Source organism: Gopherus evgoodei, chromosome 1 (assembly GCF_007399415.2).
Source record: "Gopherus evgoodei ecotype Sinaloan lineage chromosome 1, rGopEvg1_v1.p, whole genome shotgun sequence".
Taxonomy (NCBI): domain Eukaryota; kingdom Metazoa; phylum Chordata; order Testudines; family Testudinidae; genus Gopherus; species Gopherus evgoodei.
This window is the reverse complement of record NC_044322.1, coordinates 168,815,582-168,839,024: the sequence shown is the minus strand read 5'-3', so window position 1 is coordinate 168,839,024 and position 23,443 is coordinate 168,815,582. Positions and strand designations below refer to the sequence as shown.

Below are 23,443 nucleotides of genomic sequence, written 5' to 3'. Positions count from 1 at the left end.
AACGGTGTTAAAATATATTTTAAAAAAGTATTTGTAGTTTATAAGGGGGAGGGGGAAAAAAAAAATCACACTCAGAGGTTTGCTATGTGAAAGGGGTCACTAGTACAGAAGTTTGAGAACCACTGATCTAGAATGTGTCATACTGTATATATAATTTTAATGTGCAATTCCCCCCCTCCCCCGGGCTTATTTGGAACCTAAATAGTTCAATATGTTTAATGAGCAAAAACTAACTTCTGCAATCTGCTGTAGTTACTATCCGCCAACTATTAAATATGTAGCTTGAAAGTGATCAAATATTATGTATATTGCAGTCTGTTCCCTCCACCCCCATCCTCAGACAGCTTTATTTTCAGAGCAGGGACTTGTCTTCTCCTCCCCAAAATATTATTTGTATTACAGAAATGCTCAGAAGCTCAACCAAGATCAGGGCCAGATGGTGCTATACAAACACGTAGTAAGGAAATCCTGCCCCAAGAAAAAACGTACAAACTAGGGAACCACTTCAGAGAGAAGCTATGTACCTTGCTTAAGGTCATACAGGAAATAAGTAACAGAACTCAACTCTGATCTCCCAAGTCCCATTTTCCCCCACTAAATCCTTCTTGGGCCATATTTAGGCTTGGAAGGATTTGATTTTTAAATGGTGAATGATGAATGTCAGTGTATATGCAAATCAATGAAAACATTTCCATCTATGATAACTGAAGTTTACAAACAGGAAAAATCAGAAAAATGCTGCTTGAGAACTTAAGAGTGATTTAAGGCTAAAATTTTGAACATATAATGTTGACAGTTTTTTGAATATCAAGATCTGTCATTAAATAATGATCTGACCCACCATAATTTCCCCACAATTGTGGATATTGAAATAAATTCTAAGTCTTTGGAAAAAAACAGAGCTTAAAACCCATAATTCTGCACAACTGAACTGAAATTAGAAATAAAAGCAAAATTTAAAAAAAATACTTAAATAGGTATTATCCATCAACTTAGATATAGATATATCTATCTATCTAAAAAAGTAAAATTCTGCCAAGCCAAGCTATATTAGGTGTTTATAGAGTGTGCTGGATTAGTTATTTCCTCCCCACAGAGTGTCAAGTACAGGGGTGGACAAACTACAGCCTGTGGGACCATCCTGCCCAGCCCCCCAAGCTCTTGGTTCACCCCCAGCCCCTCCCCTGCGGTCCCCTCTCCCCTGCAGCCTCAGCTTGCTTGCTCTATCGCCAGCGCAATGCTCTGGGTGGTGGGGCTGAGAGCTCCTGGGGCAGCACAGCTGCAGAGCCAGCCTGACCTAGTGCTTTGTGTTGTGTGGTGGCGGTGGCAGCATAGCCTGGCTCGAGCCAGGCGGCGCGGTTGTAGCACCACCTGCCACCAGTGCTCCAGGTAGCATGGTAAGGGGGCGGGGAAAGGAGCTGGATAGAGGGAAGAGGAGTTCGGAATGGGGGACGGTGGGGAAAAATAGGGTTGAATGGGGGCAGGGGTCCTGGGGGGGCAGTCAGGATGGGGGGAGGGTTGGATGGGGTGGCAGAGGGCAGGGAGAAGGGGTGTGTGGATGGGGCAGGTGTCCCAGAGGGGCTGCCAGGGAATGGGGAGGCAGGATAGGGCAGGAGTCTGGGGAGGCAGAAATGGGGGGGGGGAGGCCACAACCCTCTCTCTCCTAACCAGCCCTCCATACAATTTATGAAACCTGACACGGCCCTCAGGGCAGTTTGCCTGCCCCGGTCAAGTGGGTGGAGGGGTTTATTCATCACTGCTAGATATGTTAATAATTTTTTAATTATCTTCTATTAAGTCTACGCCTATAATCTTGATTTCATATGTACCATTAAATTCTTATGCAGCAACATCTACAGGATTCATAAAGTGTTTACTTCCATGGAGAAAGCAACAGTTACTTACTCCTGCAGTCTCATATTATTATTAGGGAACCTGATCTGTTCAGCTATTTGAGTTACTCTTTTGTAAATGTAGGTAACAGAATATTGACAGTTTATTCCCCTCTCTGTCCAATGTAAAGAAAACAAGTAAGAGTTTCACGTGGCGGGGAGAAAAAAACAAAACAAAAATATTTAGGACAGTCCTCTCCAATGTTACACTTCTTTGTCACTTCACTTCCCCCATCAGTTCAATGCACAAACTGATTACTGTGAGAATGTAGTGGTAGATGCTTCAGTAACAACATCCAGAGTCTACTAAAGACCACTGCACCAATCAGGGAGACCATGGTTGTTGGCATCACACCAGGCCTTGTGTAGAGAAGCTCAGATCTGGTTCAATCCTGCAAATACACAAGTCTTTGGGGCAGCTCCGCCGACGGCACCAGGTACGATTGATTGGGAAGTGCAACCTTCACGTGTCAACGGAGGGCTGTTTTTGTTCATTGTGGAAACCTGGCCAAAGAGCATGGAACGCGGCTTTTGAATATAATGATGGATGGAAGGAAGGCCAGATCTTTGTGTAAAATATCACTCTCTCACAAAGTCAACACACTTTATGCTCGGGATGTAGCACTGACTACACATATGGAATGACTCTAGCTACTCAAAGTCTGCCTCAAAGAGGATTCAAGTCTCTGAGCTGTATGACAATATGCAGAGTACATAAGTTTGATAAATCCTTCAAATTTGCTTCAGTATAAAGTCATTTTTGAGTCCATAAGCAAGACATGGACTGCAGGAGGCAAGACCTATTCATCAATGAAAGTCTAGTTTGCCCAGCACTATGTTTCAGTATGCTTAGTTAAAGAACAAAAATTATTTTGTAATGATTAACCATAGCGGTAGGTTGTGTGACTAATTCCAGTTTAAAATAAGCAATCAAGAACAAAACCAAAAGGGACTTCTTCCACAAACTCTTCAATTAATCCATGTTCTTGGAGGAGCAAATCCAATGGAATTATTATTCACCAAGACATCTCGTCCTTTTATCAAGGTCAGTGCTGAAACAAGCAAAAGGACCAGGAGGAGATGCATTGGGTTGTGTTAATTTCAACACTACATGAGTTACTTGCCATAGATCGATCCAATTACAGTGGTGGTGGTATTCATTCATTTAGCAACCAACCCTTCCACACTAGGTCTTTCCCCGCTTATTTTTAATTCAGTTTGGGTTTCTTCCCTTTAAGATATCTACCTTCCCCCCCAAAGTATTTGAAATTAAGATTCAAAAGCAGCATTATATTCAATAGCTTGCCATTCCAGCCCACATGTGCATTAAGAGCCTGCCAAGTACAGACTACAATTTACAGTTCAAAACCATTTCTCCAGTGGCTTCCCTGAACTGGCAATTTAGACTTGTCAGTACTAAGGTTTTACACAATTATATTTCTGCCACTAGCTTTTCCTCAGAGTTTGAGGCATGAAATCTAACAAAGAGGTAAATATCACACTTTTGCTGAGTGGGATTGATCTATAAAGCTAAATGCAACATGAACTACAGCTACAGTGTGATATTCTAGTTCCAAGGAGTCATGGTGGTAGGCAACACAGGTTAATGTAAAAATCTTAAAATGTGTCCTTACAAAATAAGAGTCATGGTAGTCAAACTGGTCTGATACAAGGTTAAGAGGACTACTTCTGCAGTACATTTTGCCAGTGCAAAAATATTGTACAGTAAGTATGCCATCAGCCTTATTTAAGTTTGCTTTAGACACTCAGCCAGAGTTTAAATAAAGTGTTTACCTTAAATTGGTCAACTTTTTCAAGCTTTTCCAGCTCTGGCACCAGCCTCACTCCATCTTCAAGGGTTTTCAGGAACTCCACCTGGAATGCTACCATTTCAGTCAAATTCCCAAAGAGAACATCAAGCTGATAAAAGAGATAAAAGGTTAATATGCTTAAAATCTCAGTTTAGATGACTTTCCAGCCAGTCACAATTTACAAAACATTAGCACTTAGCATAGACTAGGCTGAAGAAAAGCTAAAGTATTAGGACGATGTAAACTGCCTTGCCTCAACCTAGCTGTGGAAGTGCTTTCACTTAAATGCTGAGGTAAAGTGCCTCTTGATGCCAATTTAGTAACACCACCTCCCCAAGTGGTGCAGAGTCATGGTTGAGTAATTAGGTTGACGCAGAGTCAGTGCAGACACCGCATTGCTTACGTCGACTGTTACTGACTTTCAGGAACCACCCTACAATGCCCTCTACTGACAATACAATCAAAACAAGTGTCAGCAGTGCGTGTCCTCATGGAGTCAAGCGTGTGCACAAGCTATTTAATAACTGCGGTAGCTGTATGCTGACAAATTAGGTCAGCATAATTTTGTACTGTAGACATGGCCTTAAACTCCAACAGCATAGTGTGGCTGTTATCAGAAGATTAGACAACACTGATCAGTATTTTTAGAGTCAGTGTCAGTCCATTTAAAAATGTTCCTAAGTAAGTTTAACCCTCATGGCTCCTTCCATTCCTTCCTACATCAGACAATAAAAGTCAAACAAACAAACAAAAAATCTGGCAGCACTATGGCAACCGTTCCCATACCTCATCTTGAGTGAGGAAAGTTTCTTTTTGTAGAGGTTTCAGGTATCTTTCCATCAGACAGTTTAAGTCCTTAAAACAAACACAAAAAAAGAAAAAATACTCTAATATAATTTCTTCCAAGTACCTCTCTCAAACTGTTACAGTGACAAAGATTCTCTCTCTACACCACTGATGTAGTCTCTAGATTTGTATAAGACAGGAGGATATTCTATTTTAGTGAAATTTAAGACAAAAAAAAATGTTGTGCAATTTAGATTACCAGTACTTATAAACTAAGATATGCGATTTCCATCTGAAAATTTCTCTGTATCCCAACCAAATAAGATTCATGCCACTGTTAAAAAAAACCACAACTCTTTATTCAGTTGTTTCAGTTTTAAAATATCTAATGTATTTTGGATGCTTCTATTAAAATTGATAAGAAGTCTTCCTGCAAAAGGTAACTTGCCACTAGTCTAGTAAAGTAGTTTATTTTTTCATACATAGTACAAAATATATTGCAGAACTTTAACTTTTTAAAAAGCTCAATTCTGGAAGGAAAAAGGCAAAACAGACAAAACGTAACTTACTTTGACATAGGTGCGTTCTGTTTCAAGCAATTCACAAATAACCTTGCGCAGTTTATCAGCATCTGTAAGTTGTCTCATGGTGGACAGCTGAGGCCCCGTAAATTCTTGAGGATGCAAACTCAAATCAGAAGGATTCATCTCATGTAGACTGCGACAAAATGCAGCAACTTGTTCTGTACTCTTTAAAAAGAGAAAACATTATGCCTAGTTGTTTTAAAGTAGGAGCTATATGAACTCTAAGTCTGCTATTGTATACCCCACGTACATCCTGTATGTACTAATGTAACTCCAAGAAGTGTGCTGTGCTTCTGTATCAGCGGTTTTATCATCCTGGGCTGGATGTTCCAATCTGCCAAGTTCACTGTCCACAGCATACACAGTGCAAAGTGACCTTAAAGCAGTCAGAGTTAAACTGGAAATTTCCCCTTGTGTAGAAGAACAGTTATCTCCTATGCCACCTGCGTCCCTTATCATTGGGGAAAGGGAGAAGAAGGACCAGCATGGTGAAACCCAACTCTACAGTGCCAGATCCTCTGCTGTTATAAGCTCAGTTATGGAGTTTATGCAGGCAGTGGAAATCAGAAAGGCAGGGAATCTACACTAAATCCCATGGGGCCTGGAAAGCCAAGGATGAGGGACCACACCTGGCTCTGGGCAGCTGTCATTCTGTACTAACTGATTCAGCTCTACAAAAGGTGGAGTGATAGATAATGGTCATCATAAGATTATGTACATAAGCCCTAAGCATCGTGCAAGGGGTATTTTTTAAATAAACCTCAAATAAAAACTAAGCATTGCATAACTGTACCATTTTCATTACTGTAGGATTTACCCTCTCTCCTGTACAGTTCACAACTCCTCCATCCAAAGGAAAGTGCAGTTTTATTCAAAAAATAAAAAAGGCACTTTAGTCATATCTGATGATTGAAGTGAATTTTTTTATGCTTTTGCCTCCTATAATCATTGCAGAGTCAACATAGGTACAGGAGAGCATCAGTCTATTATTCTTGAGCCTCAGACTTGTTTACAAATTTCTACTCAGTTACACCTGTGTAGAGTAATGCTCGAGTTGCACAGGTGTCTTTATGGATATCTTTACTAGCCTCTCTTTACTCAAATATCCCCACTATTACTACAACTAGGAGTAGTGTCAAATATCAGAGGGGTAGCCATGTTAGTCTGGATCTATAAAAGTGGTAAAGAGTCCTGTGGCACCTTTATAGACTATCAAACGTATTAGAGCATAAGCTTTCGTGGGTGAATACCCACTTGGCTATTCACCCACGAAAGCTCATGCTCCAATACGTTTGATAGTCTATAAAGGTGCCACAGAACTCTTTGCCGCTTTTACAACTAGGGTTGTGACAACTAGAGTCACTGGCACTTGTACTGATGTAAGTAGACCACCAGTGTTTTAAACTGCTTTTGTCCAATTCTGTACTTGCTGACAGTGTTAAAGGAGGAGCACAAACCAAATGCAGGAGTGTAGTAAGTGTGGTCTCTGGGAGAAAGAATGGCACAATCTCTTGTAAAGTGTGGTGATCATGGCAAGGATAATATGGATGGGGGGAGGGATAGCTCAGTGGTTTGAGCATTGGCCTGGTAAACCCAGGGTTGTGAGTTCAATCCTAGAGGGGGCCATTTGGGGAACTAGGGTAAAAATCTGGGGATTGGTCCTGCTTTGAGCAGGGGGTTGGATTAAATGACCTCCTGAGGTCCCTTCCAACCTTAATATTCTGTTCTGTTGTAGTCATCTAGCCTGATTATTCTACATCTATTGTTTTTTTCATTTCATCTTGGTATAAAACAGCAGGTGGGTCCTAGTCAGATTATTTTCATGGGAAAAGAGGTATTAGCACTGCTTTATACATTCATAGACTCTAGAAATGGAAGGGATCTTGAGAGGTCATTGAGTCCAGTCCCCTGCCCTCATAGCAGTACCAAATACAGTCTAGACCAGGGGTCGGTAACCTTTCAGAAGTGGTGTGCTGAGTCTTCATTTATTCACTCTAATTTAAGGTTTCACGTGTCAGTAATACATTTTAACCTTTTTAGAAGGTCTCTTTCTATAAGTCTATAATATATAACTAAACTGTTGTATGTAAAAGTTAATAGGGTTTCAAAAGTGTTTAAGCTTCATTTAAAATTAAATTAAAATGCAGAGCCCCCGGACCGGTGGGCAGGACCCAGGCAGTGAGAGTGCCACTGAAAATTAGCTCGTGTGCCGCCTTATGCATCTATGCCATAGGTTGCCTACCCCTGGTCTAGACCATCCCTGAGACATTTATCAAATCTACTCTTAAATAGCTCCAGAGATGGAGATTCCGCTCCCTCCCTAGGCAATTTATTCCAGTGTTTAAACCACCCTGACAGTTAGGAACTTTTTCCAAAATGTTCAACCTAAACCTTCCTTACTGCAGTTTAAGTCCATTGCTTCTTGTTCTATCCTTAGAGGCTAAGGTGAACAAGTTTTCTCCCTCCTCCCGATGACACCCTTTTAGATACCTGAAAACTGCTATCATGTCCTCTCTCAGTCTTCTGTTTTCCAAACAAACAGAATTCTTTCAGCCTTCCTTCAGAGGTCATGTTCTCTAAGTCCCCTGGCCTGCACCGCTTCCAGCAGCTCCCAGTGGCCCAGAGCGGCAATCTGCGGCCAGTGGGAGTCGCGATCAGCCAGACCTGCATACGGGGCAGGTAAACACACCGGCCCGGCCGGCCAGAGGCTTTCCCTACACAAGTGGCAACCCATTTGAGAAACCCTGATGTACATTGGATTCTGAGGTTGTTCCAATCATATGGGACAATATAAAATAGGTCAGAGTGAGGAAACAGGAGCAAGCCTGGGTGGAACATAGCAAGGAGAGGGTTTACGAGGAGATAAGAAGAGGGAAGGAGGCAGGTGGAATGAGGAATGTGTAGCGAGTGAGATGGTATAGTATGGTATATTAGGCAGTGGCTGCCTAAGTTTCCCCACTTTACTATTCCTTAATCCAGAGTTGGAGGAAACTCTGGGTCAGAGTAATTCAGTCTCTGTGCCCCTTCGATCTGTATTAAGGGTTCATTGAAAATGCATTCATAGTCTCTGTAGGGAATGACCGGAGAAGCCACTGAGGAGAAGGAGCCCTGCCCGCCAGGAGGTGAAGGGATACCATCAATTCATTTAACATAGGCCAAACTACTGGCAGGTGGAAATGAATTTCCATATCTGGCCTAGGTCAGCAGTAGCAGACTGGTGACCTAATGGTGAAAGGGTCCCTGTCCCATAGCCATTCTGCTTATGTACAGACATTACTTCCCTTTAATTCACCTCTATAAGCGTAGTGCCACAAAATCCAAAAGGAGCATTAATCGCCACCTGGTAAGGACTTTCCTGGAACAATACAGTTGGTTCATCCACAGCTACTTTATGGTTGCCAACACCCATCCAAGCATAAAACTCCCATGTATTAGATCAGTAATTACACAAAGGTGACATTTTCTTTAATATGCACATTTAAGTGTGCAACAGTTTACAGCCGACTTACAGGAAATATGAATGGCTGAAGAAAATCTCTTTTGGTTGGAGTTTGATTATTGCAACAATCACATTCATCTTAAGTAGCTGAGATCTAAACTTATAGACTCATAGACTCTAGGACTGGAAGGGACCTCGAGAGGTCATCGAGTCCAGTCCCCTGCCCTCATGGCAGGACCAAATACTGTCTAAACCATCCCTAATAGACATTTATCTAACCTACTCTTAAATATCTCCAGTGATGGAGATTCCACAACTTCCCTAGGCAATCTATTCCAGTGTTTAACTACCCTGACAGTTAGGAACTTTTTCCTAATGTCCAACCTAAATCTCCCTTGCTGCAGTTTAAGCCCATTGCTTCTTGTTCTATCATTGGAGGCTAAGGTGAACAAGTTTTCTCCCTCTTCCTGATGACACCCTTTTAGATACCTGAAAACTGATATCAGGTCCCCTCTCAGTCTTCTCTTTTCCAAACTAAATAAACCCAATTCCTTCAGCCTTCCTTCATAGGTCATGTTCTCAAGACCTTTAATCATTCTTGTTGCTCTTCTCTGGACCCTCTCCAATTTCTCCACATCTTTCTTGAAATGCGGTGCCCAGAACTGGACACAATACTCCAGTTGAGGCCTAACCAGCGCAGAGTAAAGCGGAAGAATGACTTCTCGTGTCTTGTTTACAACACACCTGTTAATGCATCCCAGAATCATGTTTGCTTTTTTTGCAACAGTATCACACTGTTCACTCATATTAAGCTTGTGGTTCACTATGACCCCTAGATCTCTTTCTGCCATACTCCTTCCTAGACAGTCTCTTCCCATTCTGTATGTGTGAAACTGATTGTTCCTTCCTAAGTGGAGCACTTTGCATTTATCTTTATTGAACTTCATCCTGTTTACCTCAGACCATTTCTCCAATTTGTCCAGATCATTTTGAATTTTGACCCTGTCCTCCAGAGCAGTTGCAATCCCTCCCAGTTTGGTATCATCCGCAAACTTAATAAGCGTACTTTCTATGCCAACATCTAAATCGTTGATGAAGATATTGAACAGAACCGGTCCCAAAACAGACCCCTGCGGAACCCCACTTGTTATACCTTTCCAGCAGGATTGGGAGCCATTAACAACTACTCTGAGTACGGTTATCCAGCCAGTTATGCACCCACCTTATAGTAGCCCCATCTAAATTGTACTTTCCTAGCTTATCTATAAGAATATCATGCGAAACTGTATCAAATGCCTTACTAAAGTCTAGGTATATCACATCCACCGCTTCTCCCTTATCCACAAGGCTTGTTATCCTATCAAAGAACGTTATCAGATTAGTTTGACACGATTTGTTCTTTACAAATCCATGCTGGCTATTCCCTATCACCTTACCACCTTACTTACTTTGAGCAAGTAGGTATGGAACAGAGTAGCAATTTATCTGTTCTACCTGAATGATAAGAGTAGGACTAGTTTGCCTCTAATTCAGCTTCTGGGCAGTCTGTAATCTCTGCAGTATTTCACTGCTGAATAAATACAGTTGTATAAATAACTCAGTTATCTTGCACCATAATCATGCTATCAATTGTGGGCTCTCTTGTTCCTCACTCCATCTAGGCTCACGAAGGGTTTGATCCTGCACCATTTGGGGTAGGATCAAGTCTGACAGCCCCAATTCAGCAAAGCACTTGGGGTGAAATCCCAGTCCTGGTGAAGTCACTGGAAGTTTTACCACGGACTTCACTGGGGCCAGGATTTCATTCTAGGACTTTATTGGAACTTAAGCATATGCTAACATGCTTTGTTGAATCAGGTCTGTAGGGAACTGGCAGTTTAAGAAGTGGTAAAGCAGGCCTGAGTTTAGACCGTTCTGGGCCACTGTATTTAATAAGATAAGTTCCTCAGAAAGGAAGGCTGGTCCAGTGATTAAGGCACTGTCCTAGATCTGGGTCCCTGCTCTGCCATATGCTTCTTGTGTGACCCTCAGAAAGTCACATAGGGCTGGTCTTCACGTCAGGATTAGTTTGAGGTAGATCACCCCAATCTGACTTACGTGTGTACACAAAAATCTCTACCTTGAATTAAGTGGTGCTTTAAACTTAAGGCAGCTGCCCATCAGGGGGTGTGGATTGAAGCTCTAGTGCTGCTGAAGGTCAAACAAGTAATGCAGTGAGGGCTCAGCTACTGTTGCTAATCCAAACACACTATTATACAAGAGTTATTTTGCAATGTGCCTGTTCTCACTCTAGGAGGAGTTAACTCTCAGTAGATAGCTCAAGCTAACAGTGCAGCGAAGACAAGCCCTTAGCCTCTTTGTTGCTCACATCTCCATCTGTAAAATGGAGACAATACCACTCCTGTGATGTAAGGAAGTGCTATGAGGATAAATACATTAAACAGACTATTGCGATTGGGGCCATATGTGGACCTAAATGTACATTTCTACCTAAGAAACTTCCATTTCGGCATCTCATTTGGAAATAAAGTTATTTCCATCGAGGCAGTATCATACATAAGTTTGCAGAAACTATTTATAGTGTGTTATATCAGCTGTGACTTTTGCAATGCAGAGTATAGGAAATATGCAGCCACAAAAAGACAATCACATTTGTAATGGTTATTAGAGTTCTAGAACTTGAGGTGTAGGTGGTTTTGAAGTTTTTATGAAGTAGAGCAATTGTGTTTTTTAAACCTCCCCCCTCCCATTTTGCAACAGTCTAACTCTGGGTTACCATGTCTTTCATAGAAGTTGTTCACGTTAAGTCACTGGAAAAAATGGACTACATAAAGAACAGGGAAAGCCCTGAATATCAAGCTACTAGATAGCAATTTTAAATGCTCATTTAGGTGAAATGCTCATTATAGTTTAAATGCCTTAGTCTGACACTATTCTAGTGAGGGTGTTGTAACAATTCCTATGTTCCAAAATATTGGCCCACAATAAGGCATGGATTTGTTCTCCCCCCCCCCCTTCACATATGGAAGCTTTGAGATGACCAGTCACAAACTTCAGTCATGTCAGGGGCCAGCTAGCACACTTCTACTTTGCAATTTGGATTCCTCACATCAAGCTATATTTTAAAACTGGTAAAAATACAAGTTATTTAAAATCGATGCTTTGCAACAGACAAGTTACAAATCTCAAGGTCATTGACATTCATGAACTTCTCCATGTTTGCTCAAGAGACACACATCAAATCATCTTTTTGCATGTACCTTTAGAAAGGAGTTCTCTGCCAGTGTTTTTTATTTAGAGAAAGTAAATAGTGACAAGCTGAAAGAAACACTCTACAGCCAGCTAAAGTAGTGTTAGTTATGATACAGTGCAGATTTTACTTTAACTTCTTAAACACTTGATTAAAATGTCACTATTATCCAATTGCCTAGCAATTTAGGGGGAAGAGAACAGAGTAATTCAGTAGACAGATAAACAGCTAGCTTCCTTTACCTTCCAATTCCAGATCTGTTCCCTACCAAGCACTGGTGTAGTGAGAGACCAGTTCAGAGTGTGTTAGTTTAAGTCAAGGAAACTACTGCATCATATTTAGGGGTCAATACTGCAAACCTTCACTCACAAAACTGATCTCAAGTAGCGACTTTGATGGAATTACTGGTGCAAACAAGGGTCTGTAGGATTGGGTGCTAGGTCTGTGCACACCAATTAAACAAAAGCCATCCCCATCCTGCAAAGAGCTCAGCAGGTAAGCTAATCTCACATCCTTCCTGGGAAGGAGCATTTCCTCAAAAGTTGAGCACGTGGACATCACTGAAATAGTTCGTGTTTTGGCAGATTGTCCTCTAATTGAGAGAGGACTGCAATTTCCTCTGCCAGTCCCCATTTAAAAAAAAAATAAATAGGGGTGAGTGTATGTAGTCAAGTGTGGTCCTTCAGGGCACTCAACACCTCTACCCAAAAATGGACAAAAATTAACTTTTTATTTAAACACAAAAAACTGTTCTCCAAAATCCAAACAAAAACTTCAGGAAAATCCCACCAAGGCTTGGCCTCGACTGTTACAGAAACTTAATATGCTAAACAACAACCTTCTGTGGGCATAAGCATTACTGTTTACTTAGTATCACATTTATAACCTTCTTAAAAAATTACTACACCATGAGGCTACATTAGGCTAATTGCTTAATCTAGTTACACTCCACAACAGTAGATCTGCTCACCAAATGCAGCATGTGATAAAGAGAATCGTAGGGTCTCTCCATGCCTTTGTTCCTCGGTTTACGTTTAACTCTCCAAAAAGCTGACATCATTGGAAAGATATTGTTGTGAAAATTCTGTTACTCAGCATTTTCAGTAACAGATACACTAAAAAAAAAAATCCACATTTCTTTCCATGTTCAGCTGATATGAAATTCTTTCCTGCTCCAGATAAGTGTTCTTTCCCCATAGTCCATGCTGCTTACTTGAGACACAAGCACAGAAAACATCCTCTCTTGTATTTTAATGAGGGCAGCTACTGCACTTCTGTAAGACTCTGCTCCTGTGTCATTTGCTGTAGGCCTTGGTCTTTCAATAGATTAATGAGAATTTAATTCTCAGCTCTAACTAGTGAAGTCACTTCTGAAGACTCCCTTTCATGAAATGGTCATATGAGAGCTCCTGCAAGAAATGGCTGAAACGTGCAGAGGGGAAGCTGACAGTGGAATATAAATGTCTATTGCCTGTGGATTAGTATCAGCTGATTGGCTGCAACCTATACTGCATAAGATTATTAAACATCAGGGCAGACAGCACACACCAATTAGACAACTTTAAAAAGCCAGTTAGATTATTGGAACACCTTCACTTGCTTTTTAAGTAGACCCCATTTTAATCCTTTTACCTCAACTTCTACATGTGTTGAGATTTTGTATCAATAGATAATTTTGGTTCTCATTAACACTGCAAAAGAAGATTCATCTTCACAGAACACTTTTGGTAAATGAAATGCATACAGAGTCATTAGTGCACTGTACCTTAATCACAGCTGCAAGGCAATTAGTTTTAATTTCAAGAGACATGTCTTAAATTAGAAAAAAGGAAATGAACATCCAGTAGCATTTCAACTCATTAGATTTTTAAAACCCATCCACAAGTAGGGAATGTGGTAGATCATTAAACAAAGTGCTACTGACCTGATCACCACAGTAAACATGTCGTGATGGCTACAATGTGCCAAATACTTAAGCTTTTGTTGTTCTGTGATATTGAGAACCTGCCTCTACGTTTTAACCTCCAGACTAAGCGTGTTAAATTATATAAGTTAGCACACTTTAAGCAAATAATTACAAAGGCTAGTTTTTGTTAAATAAAACTTACACTAGTAAGTTAGCTACATGGTATCCTGTTAAACTAGAGATGGATGACTGACAAAGATGTTACTTAGAACTGGTTTAAATTCTCATACAGATCTTGGATTAGAAATTGAGGCTATGTCTACCCAGAGGTTGGCAACGGAGTCTTCATTTATTCACTCTAATTTAAGGTTTCGTGTGCCAGTAATATGTTTTAATGTTTTTTAGAAAGTCTCTTTTTATAAGTCTATAATTTATAACTAAACTATTGTTGTATGTAAAGTAAATAAGGTTTTTAAACATTTCAAAAAAGTTTCATTTAAAATTAAATTAAAATGCAGAGCCCCCTGGACCGGTGGCCAGGACCCAGGCAGTGTGACTGCCACTGAAAATGAGCTTGCGTGTTGCCTTTGGCACCTGTGCCATAGGTTGCCTACCCCTGGTCTACACTGTGGACCTCACAGCAGCACAACTGTACAACAGCAGCTGTGCCGCTGTAAGGTCACCTGTGTAGCCGGTCTATGCCGACAGGAAACTACCCTTGACAAGTGACAGCAGCTATGTCAGCAGGAGAGCAGCCACCAATGTAGCATTGTTCACACTAGAAGCAGCAAAGAATCCTGTGGCACCTTATAGACTAACAGACGTTTTGGAGCATGAGCTTTCGTGGGTGAATACCCACTTCGTCAGATGCATGTAGTGGAAATTTCCAGCGGCAGGTGTGTGTGTGTGTGTGTGTGTGTGTGTGTGTGTGTATACATATATACACACACAGGCAAGCTAGAGATAATGAGGTTTGTTCAATCAGGGAGGATGAGGCCCTGTTCTAGCAGCTGAGGTGTGAAAACCAAGGGAGGAGAAACGAGTTTTGTAGCTGGCAAGCCATTCACATCTTTGTTTAATCCTGAGCTGATGGTGTCAAATTTGCAGATGAACTGAAGCTCAGCAGTTTCTCTTTGAAGTCTAGTCCTGAAGTTTTTTTGCTGCAGGATGGCCACCTTAAGGTCTGCTATAGTGTGGCCAGGGAGGTTGAAGTGTTCTCCTACAGGTTTTTGTATATTGCCATTCCTAATATCTGATTTGTGTCCATTTATCCTTTTCAGTAGCGACTGTCCAGTTTGGCCGATGTACATAGCAGAGGGGCATTGCTGGCATATGATGGCGTATATTACATTGGTGGACATGCAGGTGAATGAACCTGTGATGGTGTGGCTGATCTGGTTAGGTTCTGTGATGGTGTCGCTGGTGTAGATATGTGGGCAGAGTTGGCATCGAGGTTTGTTGCATGGATTGGTTCCTGAGCTAGAGTTATTATGGTGCGCTGTGCAGTTACTGGTGAGAATGTGTTTCAGGTTGGCAGGTTGCCTGTGGGCGAGGACTGGCCTGCCAGTTCACACTGATACTTTTATCACCGGGGGGGGGGAGGGAAGGGAGGAGGAGGAAGGCGAGGTTCCTACATCCCTGAGTGACAAAGAGGGTTTGCCAACAAATGTGCTTGTGTAGACAGTCTATAAATGTGCACAAACCACTGAAATTCAGAGGAGTTTGGCTTAGAGGGGCTTTGACCTCTCTCTAGTGCAACTTTTGTTTTAAACAAAAAAAAGATAAGCATAGGAGTTTGCTGATATTTACATCTTTACAATTGGGAGATACTGAGCTCATTAAAAGTCAGCTGTACATAGGCTGACACCACCACCCTAGAGATTAAAAACACCAGACTATCAGTCAATTCCCTCTTCCTATGCAGGATTGTTTCTATAATGCATTTTCTAATGCTGTATCTAGCACAATTTTAAGATATCCCATCTCTTGCTGTTTACAGCAGGATAATTCCATTGAAATAATGAGGTTTTGTTCTAATTCTTCCCAATTTAAAGGATACCTGCTTAGGAAATGGCAAAAAACCCACCCTTTTTTCCTGTCCCCCTTCTTTGATATATGAAAGGAGCCTAGAAGTGTCTTCTGCTTGTTTTTTCCATTCTAAATTCACATCTGGTGTACTCTGGAACTATATTAATATCAGGAAAAAACAAACATACTGTCTAAAGGTTAGAAAACAAGCAGTGAGCAAACAGGAGCTGCTAACAGGGAGTTTTGCAAGGGAGTTCTCCAGGTGAAGGAGGGGCACATACAGGATCTGTGGGGTAAGTGACTGTCTGCAGAGTTTGTGTTTGGGGGTTACCTGCTGTGTGCTGAGCTTGTGTTTGTCAGTCTGTTTGGTTTGTTTGAAGGACCGTGTGCTGTAGCTGGCAGTTGGAGGTGGAGCTACCAGGAAGGTTTGAAAGCTAGAAGCCTCTGGTAATTGGCTGAGCCTTAACCAGTGGGCGGGGCATTCACTCAGGCCAGGGCTTTATAAAGCTGTGCACAAGCGACCAGGGGGCTTAGCGAACAGGAGCTGCTAACGGAGTTTTGCAAGGGAGTGGGGGTCACTTGTCGGTCTCATCTGTGACTCATTGGTCCCCTGAACCTATAAACTGAGCCACATCCAAAACCTCTCTGTACAGCAGAGCAGAGCGGACAGGGAGCTGCAGACGGGAATGTGAGAGAGTTTGACAGAGGGAGGCTTACAATGGTGAGAAGGACCCGCAACACCTGTGCCAGCACTGCTTCTGTCTCCTCCACCTGTGCCTGTAGCCAGACAGAGCACCAAAGCATGGATGCTTTTACCCAGATTCTGGTGTGGACTTGCAAAGACAGTAAGTAGAAATTGCAAATTACAGATATCCAGGCTGGGGGTGGCATCCAATGTGAAAGGTGCCTACTGGTGGCATCTCTCAGGCAGCAGGTAGGAGAGCTACAGGAGGAGGTGGCTAGGCTGAGGAACATCCATATCCATGAGCAATTCCTAGACAGTATCCATGTGGAGACAGCTGACGTAGCTGTCCCAGTTCACAGGACTACCGACACACCAGTGGAGGAGGAGATGCCTCAGGGTGCATCTGACACACCAGTGGAGGAGGAGGCTCAGGGTGGACACAGCCAGCTGGTTACTTCTAGCAGCAGGCAGTGCTCCACCCCTGCTGCGAACCCTCCTGCTGTGGTAAAAGATAACCGTTATGCTTTTCTTGATACAGGAGAGAAGGAATCACCCCCAACAGTTAAGGAGGTGAAGCCTCGTACCCCTAAGGCTGGGAGGTCTGCTGCCACCACTGATAAGAAACGTAGGGTAGTGGTGGTTGGAGACTCTCTGCTGAGGTGGACGGAGACACCCATCTGTTCCCCTGACCGTTCATCCCGGGAGGTATGCTGCCTGCCAGGGGCCCGTATCCGAGATGTTACAGAGGCATTGTCGAGGATTATCCGGCCTTCTGACTACTACCCCATGCTACTCATCCATGTGGGCACAAATGATACCGTGAGGTGTGACACTGAGCAGATCAAGAGTGATTACAGGGCTCTGGGAGTACGGGTTAAGGAGTTTGGAGCGCAGGTGGTATTCTCTTCGATTCTTCCTGTTGAAGGTAGGGGTCCGGGCAGAGACAGATGCATCGTGGAGGTGAACGCCTGGCTGCAAAGATGGTGTCGCCAGGAGGGCTTTGGCTTCCTCGACCACGGGATGCTATTTGAGGAAGGACTGCTAGGCACAGATGGCGTTCACCTTTCGAAGAGGGGAAATGCCTTATTTGCGCACAGACTGGCTAACCTAGTAAGGAGGGCTTTAAACTAGGTTCGACGGGGACAGGTGAGCAAACCCCACAGGTAAGTGGGGAACAAGACCTGGAGATGGGTTGGAAACAGGAGGGAGCATGGGCTATAATGGCAGAGAGGAAGGAGGGTCAGGGCAAAGCTGGGAGGCAAGATCAAACCAGTATCTTAGATGCCTATATACAAATGCAAGAAGTATGGGTAATAAGCAGGAAGAACTGGAAGTGCTAATAAATAAATACAACTATGACATGATTGGCATTACTGAAACTTGGTGGGATAATACACACGACTGGAATGTTGGTGTGGATGGGTATAGTTTGCTCAGGAAGGATAGACAGGGGAAAAAGGGAGGAGGTGTTGTCTTATATATTAAGAATGTACACACTTGGACTGAGGTGGAGATGGACATAGGAGACGGAAGTGTTGAGAGTCTCTGGGTTAGGCTAAAAGGGGTAAAAAACACGGGTGATGTCGTGCTGGGAGTCTACTACAGGCCACCTAATCAGGTGGAAGAGGTGGATGAGGCTTTTTTCAAAAAAACTAACAAAATTATCTAAAGCCCAAGATTTGGTGGTGATGGGGGACTTCAAGTATCCAGATATATGTTGGGAAAACAACACCGCGGGGCACAGACTATCCAATAAGTTCCTGGACTGCATTGCAGACAACTTTTTATTTCAGAAAGTTGAAAAAGCTACTGGGGGGAAGCTGTTCTAGACTTGATTTTAACAAATAGGGAGGAACTAGTTGAGAATTTGAAAATAGAAGGAAGCTTGGGTGAAAGTGATCATGAAATCATAGAATTTGCAATTCTAAGGAAGGGTAGAAGGGAGTACAACAGAATAGAGACAATGGATTTCAGGAAGGCAGATTTTGGTAAGCTCAGAGAGCTGATAGGTAAGGTCCCATGGGAATCAAGACTGAGGGGAAAAACAACTGAGGAGAGTTGGCAGTTTTTCAAAGGGACACTATTAAGGGCCCAAAAGCAAGTTATTCCAATGGTTAGGAAAGATAGAAAATGTGGCTTAACCATGAGATCTTGCGTGACCTACAAAATAAAAAGGCGTCATATAAAAAATGGAAACTAGGTCAGATTACAAAGGATGAATATAGGCAAATAACACAGGAATGCAGAGGCAAGATTAGAAAGGCAAAGGCACAAAATGAACTCAAACTAGCTATGGGAATAAAGGGAAACAAGACGACTTTTTATCAATACATTAGAAGCAAGAGGAAGACCAAGGACAGGGTAGGCCCACTGCTCAGTGAGGAGGGAGAAACAGTAACGGGAGATTTGGAAATGGCAGAGATGCTTAATGACTTCTTTGTTTCGGTCTTCACTGAGAAGTCTGAAGGAATGTCTAGTATAGTGAATGCTTACGGGAAGAGGGTAGGTTTAGAAGAGAAAATAAAAAAAAGAGCAAGTAAAAAATCACTTAGAAAAGTTAGATGCCTGCAAGTCACCAGGGCCTGATGAAATGCATCCTAGAATACTCAAGGAGTTAATAGAAGAGGTATCTGAGCCTCTAGCTATTATCTTTGGGAAATCATGGGAGACGAGGGAGATTCCAGAAGACTGGAAGGGGGCAAATATAGTGCCCATCTATAAAAAGGGAAATAAAAACAACCCAGGAAACTACAGACCAGTTAGTTTAACTTCTGTGCCAGGGAAGATAATGGAGCAGGTAATTAAAGAAATCATCTGCAAACACTTGGAAGGTGGTAAGGTGATAGGGAATAGCCAGCGTGGATTTGTAAAGAACAAATCGTGTCAAACTAATCTGATAGCGTTCTTTGATAGGACAACGAGTCTTGTGGATAAGGGAGAAGCGGTGGATGTGATATACCTAGACTTTAGTAAGGCATTTGATACAGTCTCGCATGATATTCTTATAGATAAACTAGGAAAGTACAATTTAGATGGGGCTACTATAAGGTGGGTGCATAACTGTCTGGATAACTGTACTCAGAGAGTAGTTGTTAATGGCTCCCAATCCTGTTGGAAAGGTATAACAAGTGGGGTTCCGCAGGGGTCTGTTTTGGGACCGGTTCTGTTCAATATCTTCATCAATGATTTAGATGTTGGCGTAGAAAGTACGCTTATTAAGTTTGCGGACGATACCAAACTGGGAGGGATTGCAACTGCTTTGGAGGACAGGGTCAAAATTCAAAATGATCTGGACAAATTGGAGAAATGGTCTGAGGTAAACAGGATGAAGTTCAATAAAGATAAATGCAAAGTGCTCCACTTAGGAAGGAACAATCAGTTTCACACATACAGAATGGGAAGAGACTGTCTAGGAAGGAGTATGGCAGAAAGATCTAGGGATCATAGCAGACCACAAGCTTAATATGAGTCAACAGTGTGATACTGTTGCAAAAAAAGCAAACGTGATTCTGGGATGCATTAACAGGTGTGTTGTAAATAAGACACGAGAAGTCATTCTTCAGCTTTACTTTGCCCTGGTCAGGCCTCATCTGGAGTATTGTGTCCAGTTCTGGGCACCGCATTTCAAGAAAGATGTGGAGAAATTGGAGAGGGTCCAGAGAAGAGCAACAAGAATGATTAAAGGTCTTGAGAACATTACCTATGAAGGAAGGCTGAAGGAATTGGGTTTGTTTAGTTTGGAAAAGAGAAGACTGAGAGGGGACCTGATATCAGTTTTCAGGTATCTAAAAGGGTGTCATCAGGAGGAGGGAGAAAACTTGTTCACCTTAGCCTCCAATGATAGAACAAGAAGCAATGGGCTTAAACTGCAGCAAGGGAGATTTAGGTTGGACATTAGGAAAAAGTTCCTAACTGTCAGGGTAGTTAAACACTGGAATAGATTGCCTAGGGAAGTTGTGGAATCTCCATCTCTGGAGATATTTAAGAGTAGGTTAGATAAATGTCTATTAGGGATGGTCTAGACAATATCTGGTCCTGCCATGAGGGCAGGGGACTGGACTCGATGACCTCTCGAGGTCCCTTCCAGTCCTGGAGTCTGAGTCTATGAGGGGTTGCTGGAGAAGAGGGGGAGAGCTAGCAACAGCACAGGGGACTCTCAACCCTACTTTAGCAAGTCAGATATGTAAAAAGGGAACAAGCCCAAGTTTCGCAGAATTTCTTTGCAGGTTACAGACATGCCTCTCATAGTAGCCATGCTCATATAGCATCTCCACTGATCACTGCCTTCAAACTCTTTCCTCTCCCAACTTCCTCCAGGTGGGTTTCACTGTGTACAGAGACAGCCAGTGAGAGTTAAGGCTGATGATGTGAACATGATTCGTAATCTCAGTAGGATTGGAAGGAGGTGGCAATAGCATGGAGAAAATACCTTTCTTGCCTTATCCTTCAAATAGCTTCCAGAGGATTTAGGAGGACAACGTATGGTGAGGGTATGTTCATAGAGAAGATTAACAGACTCTACCACCAGCTAATTAAGTGCCCAGTGATACAGAAGACATTTTAAAGCGAAGCACAAATACAAAGAGGAATTAGGAACAAAAAGTCAGAGCCCTCTTTCCAGTGCAGCTTCTGAAGAAGCTGCACATATACTAGCACTCTCTCTGGCTTTAACAGAAGTATTTTTAAGTTTTGTTGAAATTCAAGAGCATGGGAGAATTGTAAAGAATACAGAAGTTTTCTAAATATAAACAGGGAAAGTAGAGTTAGCAAGTTAAGATATTTGTTGTCACTATAAATATATTCTGTATTGAAAAAAACACAGACACCCCTCCCTGTCTTTTGATTCAAGACTTAACAAAAACAACACTTTAAAGGGGAAAAAAACAAACAAAACACTGAACTCAAAATTCCTCTCCCATGAATCACATAAGTTATTTATAATGAGAAGCACCTTCAAAGATAGACATTTCCAAATATTAGAAAATGCAAAACAGGTGATAATGTTTCATTTACACAAAATGAAATTTCCACTTCATTAAATTTACAAGTTAGTTACAGTTCTTACTCTCTTATAAGAGTAATAACTACTAAAACACAGTTCCTTAGCACAGACAAAACACAGGGCTAATCACAGAATTCATATACCTTGCTTTAGACACTGATGGTTCATGGAAGCACAGTGTGAAATGGGACATCACAGCCTCTTACATAATTCATATATAAAACTTTTAAAAACTATGGAAAATCCAACCACAGCAAGAGCATCCATAGCCAAGTTAGCAATAGATACCATTAGTATGTGGACCATTTTTCTGCAAAGAAACATTCATTTCAGACCTCATTACAAATCATGCAGGTAGGTATCCACACAAATTTAAAAAAAAAATAAAAAATCTACACACTACTTCCCCCACTTTTGAAAAATATAATTTTATACTTACTATAAAATGATTCCCCAGGAAAATCAAGAGATGACGTTTAAAGATAATCTTCTGCTTTACATACAAGTTCTGTTTATGTTTCATGCATAGGAATGCTTTTTCCTATCTATCAAAGGAACGGCTACAAGCTAGTATGACATAAGGGATCAGGAAGCAAGAGGCCAGGGGCTTTTTCCTTCCTTTCAAGTATGATAACCTAATAGTGGTATTTGGGGATCGGTTTATGACTCACCAAGACACATTTGCAACTAAAACAAAATGATGTGAAACCACAAGAAATAGATATATAGAGAGAAAGCAAGCTAGGAGACACAGAGAATCAATGAGCTCAGTCTTACATAGTCTATACTCACTGCACAGTGAATTCTGTAGAGCTTGGGTTACTAACGCAGCATCAATTATGCAGCAAGAACTTAAAATACAACAAACAGCCAGCCCTTTTAAAGTAGTCTTACCATATGCACTTGATTCAGCTTCAGAGAACACTAATCTCCACAGATCATTTTGTGCACTATTCACTATTACCACAGCTAGAACAAACTACCAAACCATGCCAGAACTCATCCCTTAACAGAGAGCAATTAGCAATCTATTTGTGCAGCCTGTTAACTATAATTGGAGAGTTCTGCTTTAATCAAAGGTAGATTGGCTGTAATTAGTTTTGCATTTAAGCTGCTAACATGTAAACTATACTATTGATTTAAGGTAATAATATAACTTTTGTACTTCACACCTTTGGAAATTACTAAAGAGAAAAGGAGAGGAAAATGTGATAAATCAGTCTGGAAATGCATTCAGCTCACCTGCCCAAGGGGAGGAAGTGATAGAGGCGCTATATTTTAATATGTGAAAGCATTATCACACACCACAGAAGATCAGAACCAGGTCTACTCTTTACCCCTCATGGATCCAGAACACAGCTGTTACTCAACAGGTGTTGACGTGCTGTAATCAAGGCTGTAATTTGTTACACTCTGTATCACTTGTAAACACCTTAAAAGTAAGATCAACATTTTCCTAGGGAAGATGCTCTAATCATGCACAGCTGTGAAGTCAGCATGTCAGCTGTGACTCTACTGCACTTTAGGTCTTTGTAATGTGAAAATCTCTCACCTTGCTCATCCTATCTGTCTCATCAGAGGACTCCAAATCAGGCACTTCTGCTTCTTCTGGAGCTGCCTCAGCACAGCTGTCTTGTTCACTGAAAAGCGTGTGCCCTGCCAAAATTGACATGCATGCGGAAACAAAATAGTGGGTTATGCAAAATGTGAAAAGTTTAGAGCAGTGAATAATGAGCTTTCATGAACATTCAGGTTCTCATCCTGCAATGAGCTCAGCAGGCGCCGGTGCCAGTGCTTCCTTGGAAGCACAGGGGCCTACCAGCATTCGGCTCACTGCAGGAGCAGGGCCTAACAGGGATTTGAGCACAAAGGTTTCATGGCCACATATGAAATTTGATTGAACTATAAACACTAATCACATAATGTTATGGGCCTGATTGAAGTTAGAGGCCACAAAAGCTGATGCAAAGTTAAGGCCAAGCTCCATGTTGAGATTAGGTTTTATAAAGCTCCAACCCTACAAAGGCCTGTGCTTAACTTTATATTCGAGCAATTCCACT

General features: G+C 41.8%; 1 protein-coding gene across 4 annotated transcripts in view; it reads right to left on the bottom strand.

Annotated features, from left to right (window-relative positions):
• The window catches only part of TIAM1 (T cell lymphoma invasion and metastasis 1), a 290,505-nt gene that overhangs the window by 17,898 nt on the left and 249,164 nt on the right, over positions 1–23,443 (bottom strand). The window contains exons 16-19 of one of the 4 annotated variants that reach the window (XM_030579292.1): positions 22,936–23,039; positions 5,059–5,238; positions 4,490–4,558; positions 3,687–3,812 (exon numbers count right to left, since the gene is read on the bottom strand). In XM_030579292.1, coding sequence (XP_030435152.1) covers positions 3,687–3,812; positions 4,490–4,558; positions 5,059–5,238; positions 22,936–23,039 — 479 coding nt within the window. Of the gene's footprint in view, positions 1–3,686; positions 3,813–4,489; positions 4,559–5,058; positions 5,239–12,732; positions 12,843–21,818; positions 21,921–22,935; positions 23,040–23,443 lie in introns of those variants that run through there. The other 3 variants (XM_030579273.1, XM_030579282.1, XM_030579262.1) reach the window with 3 other exon arrangements.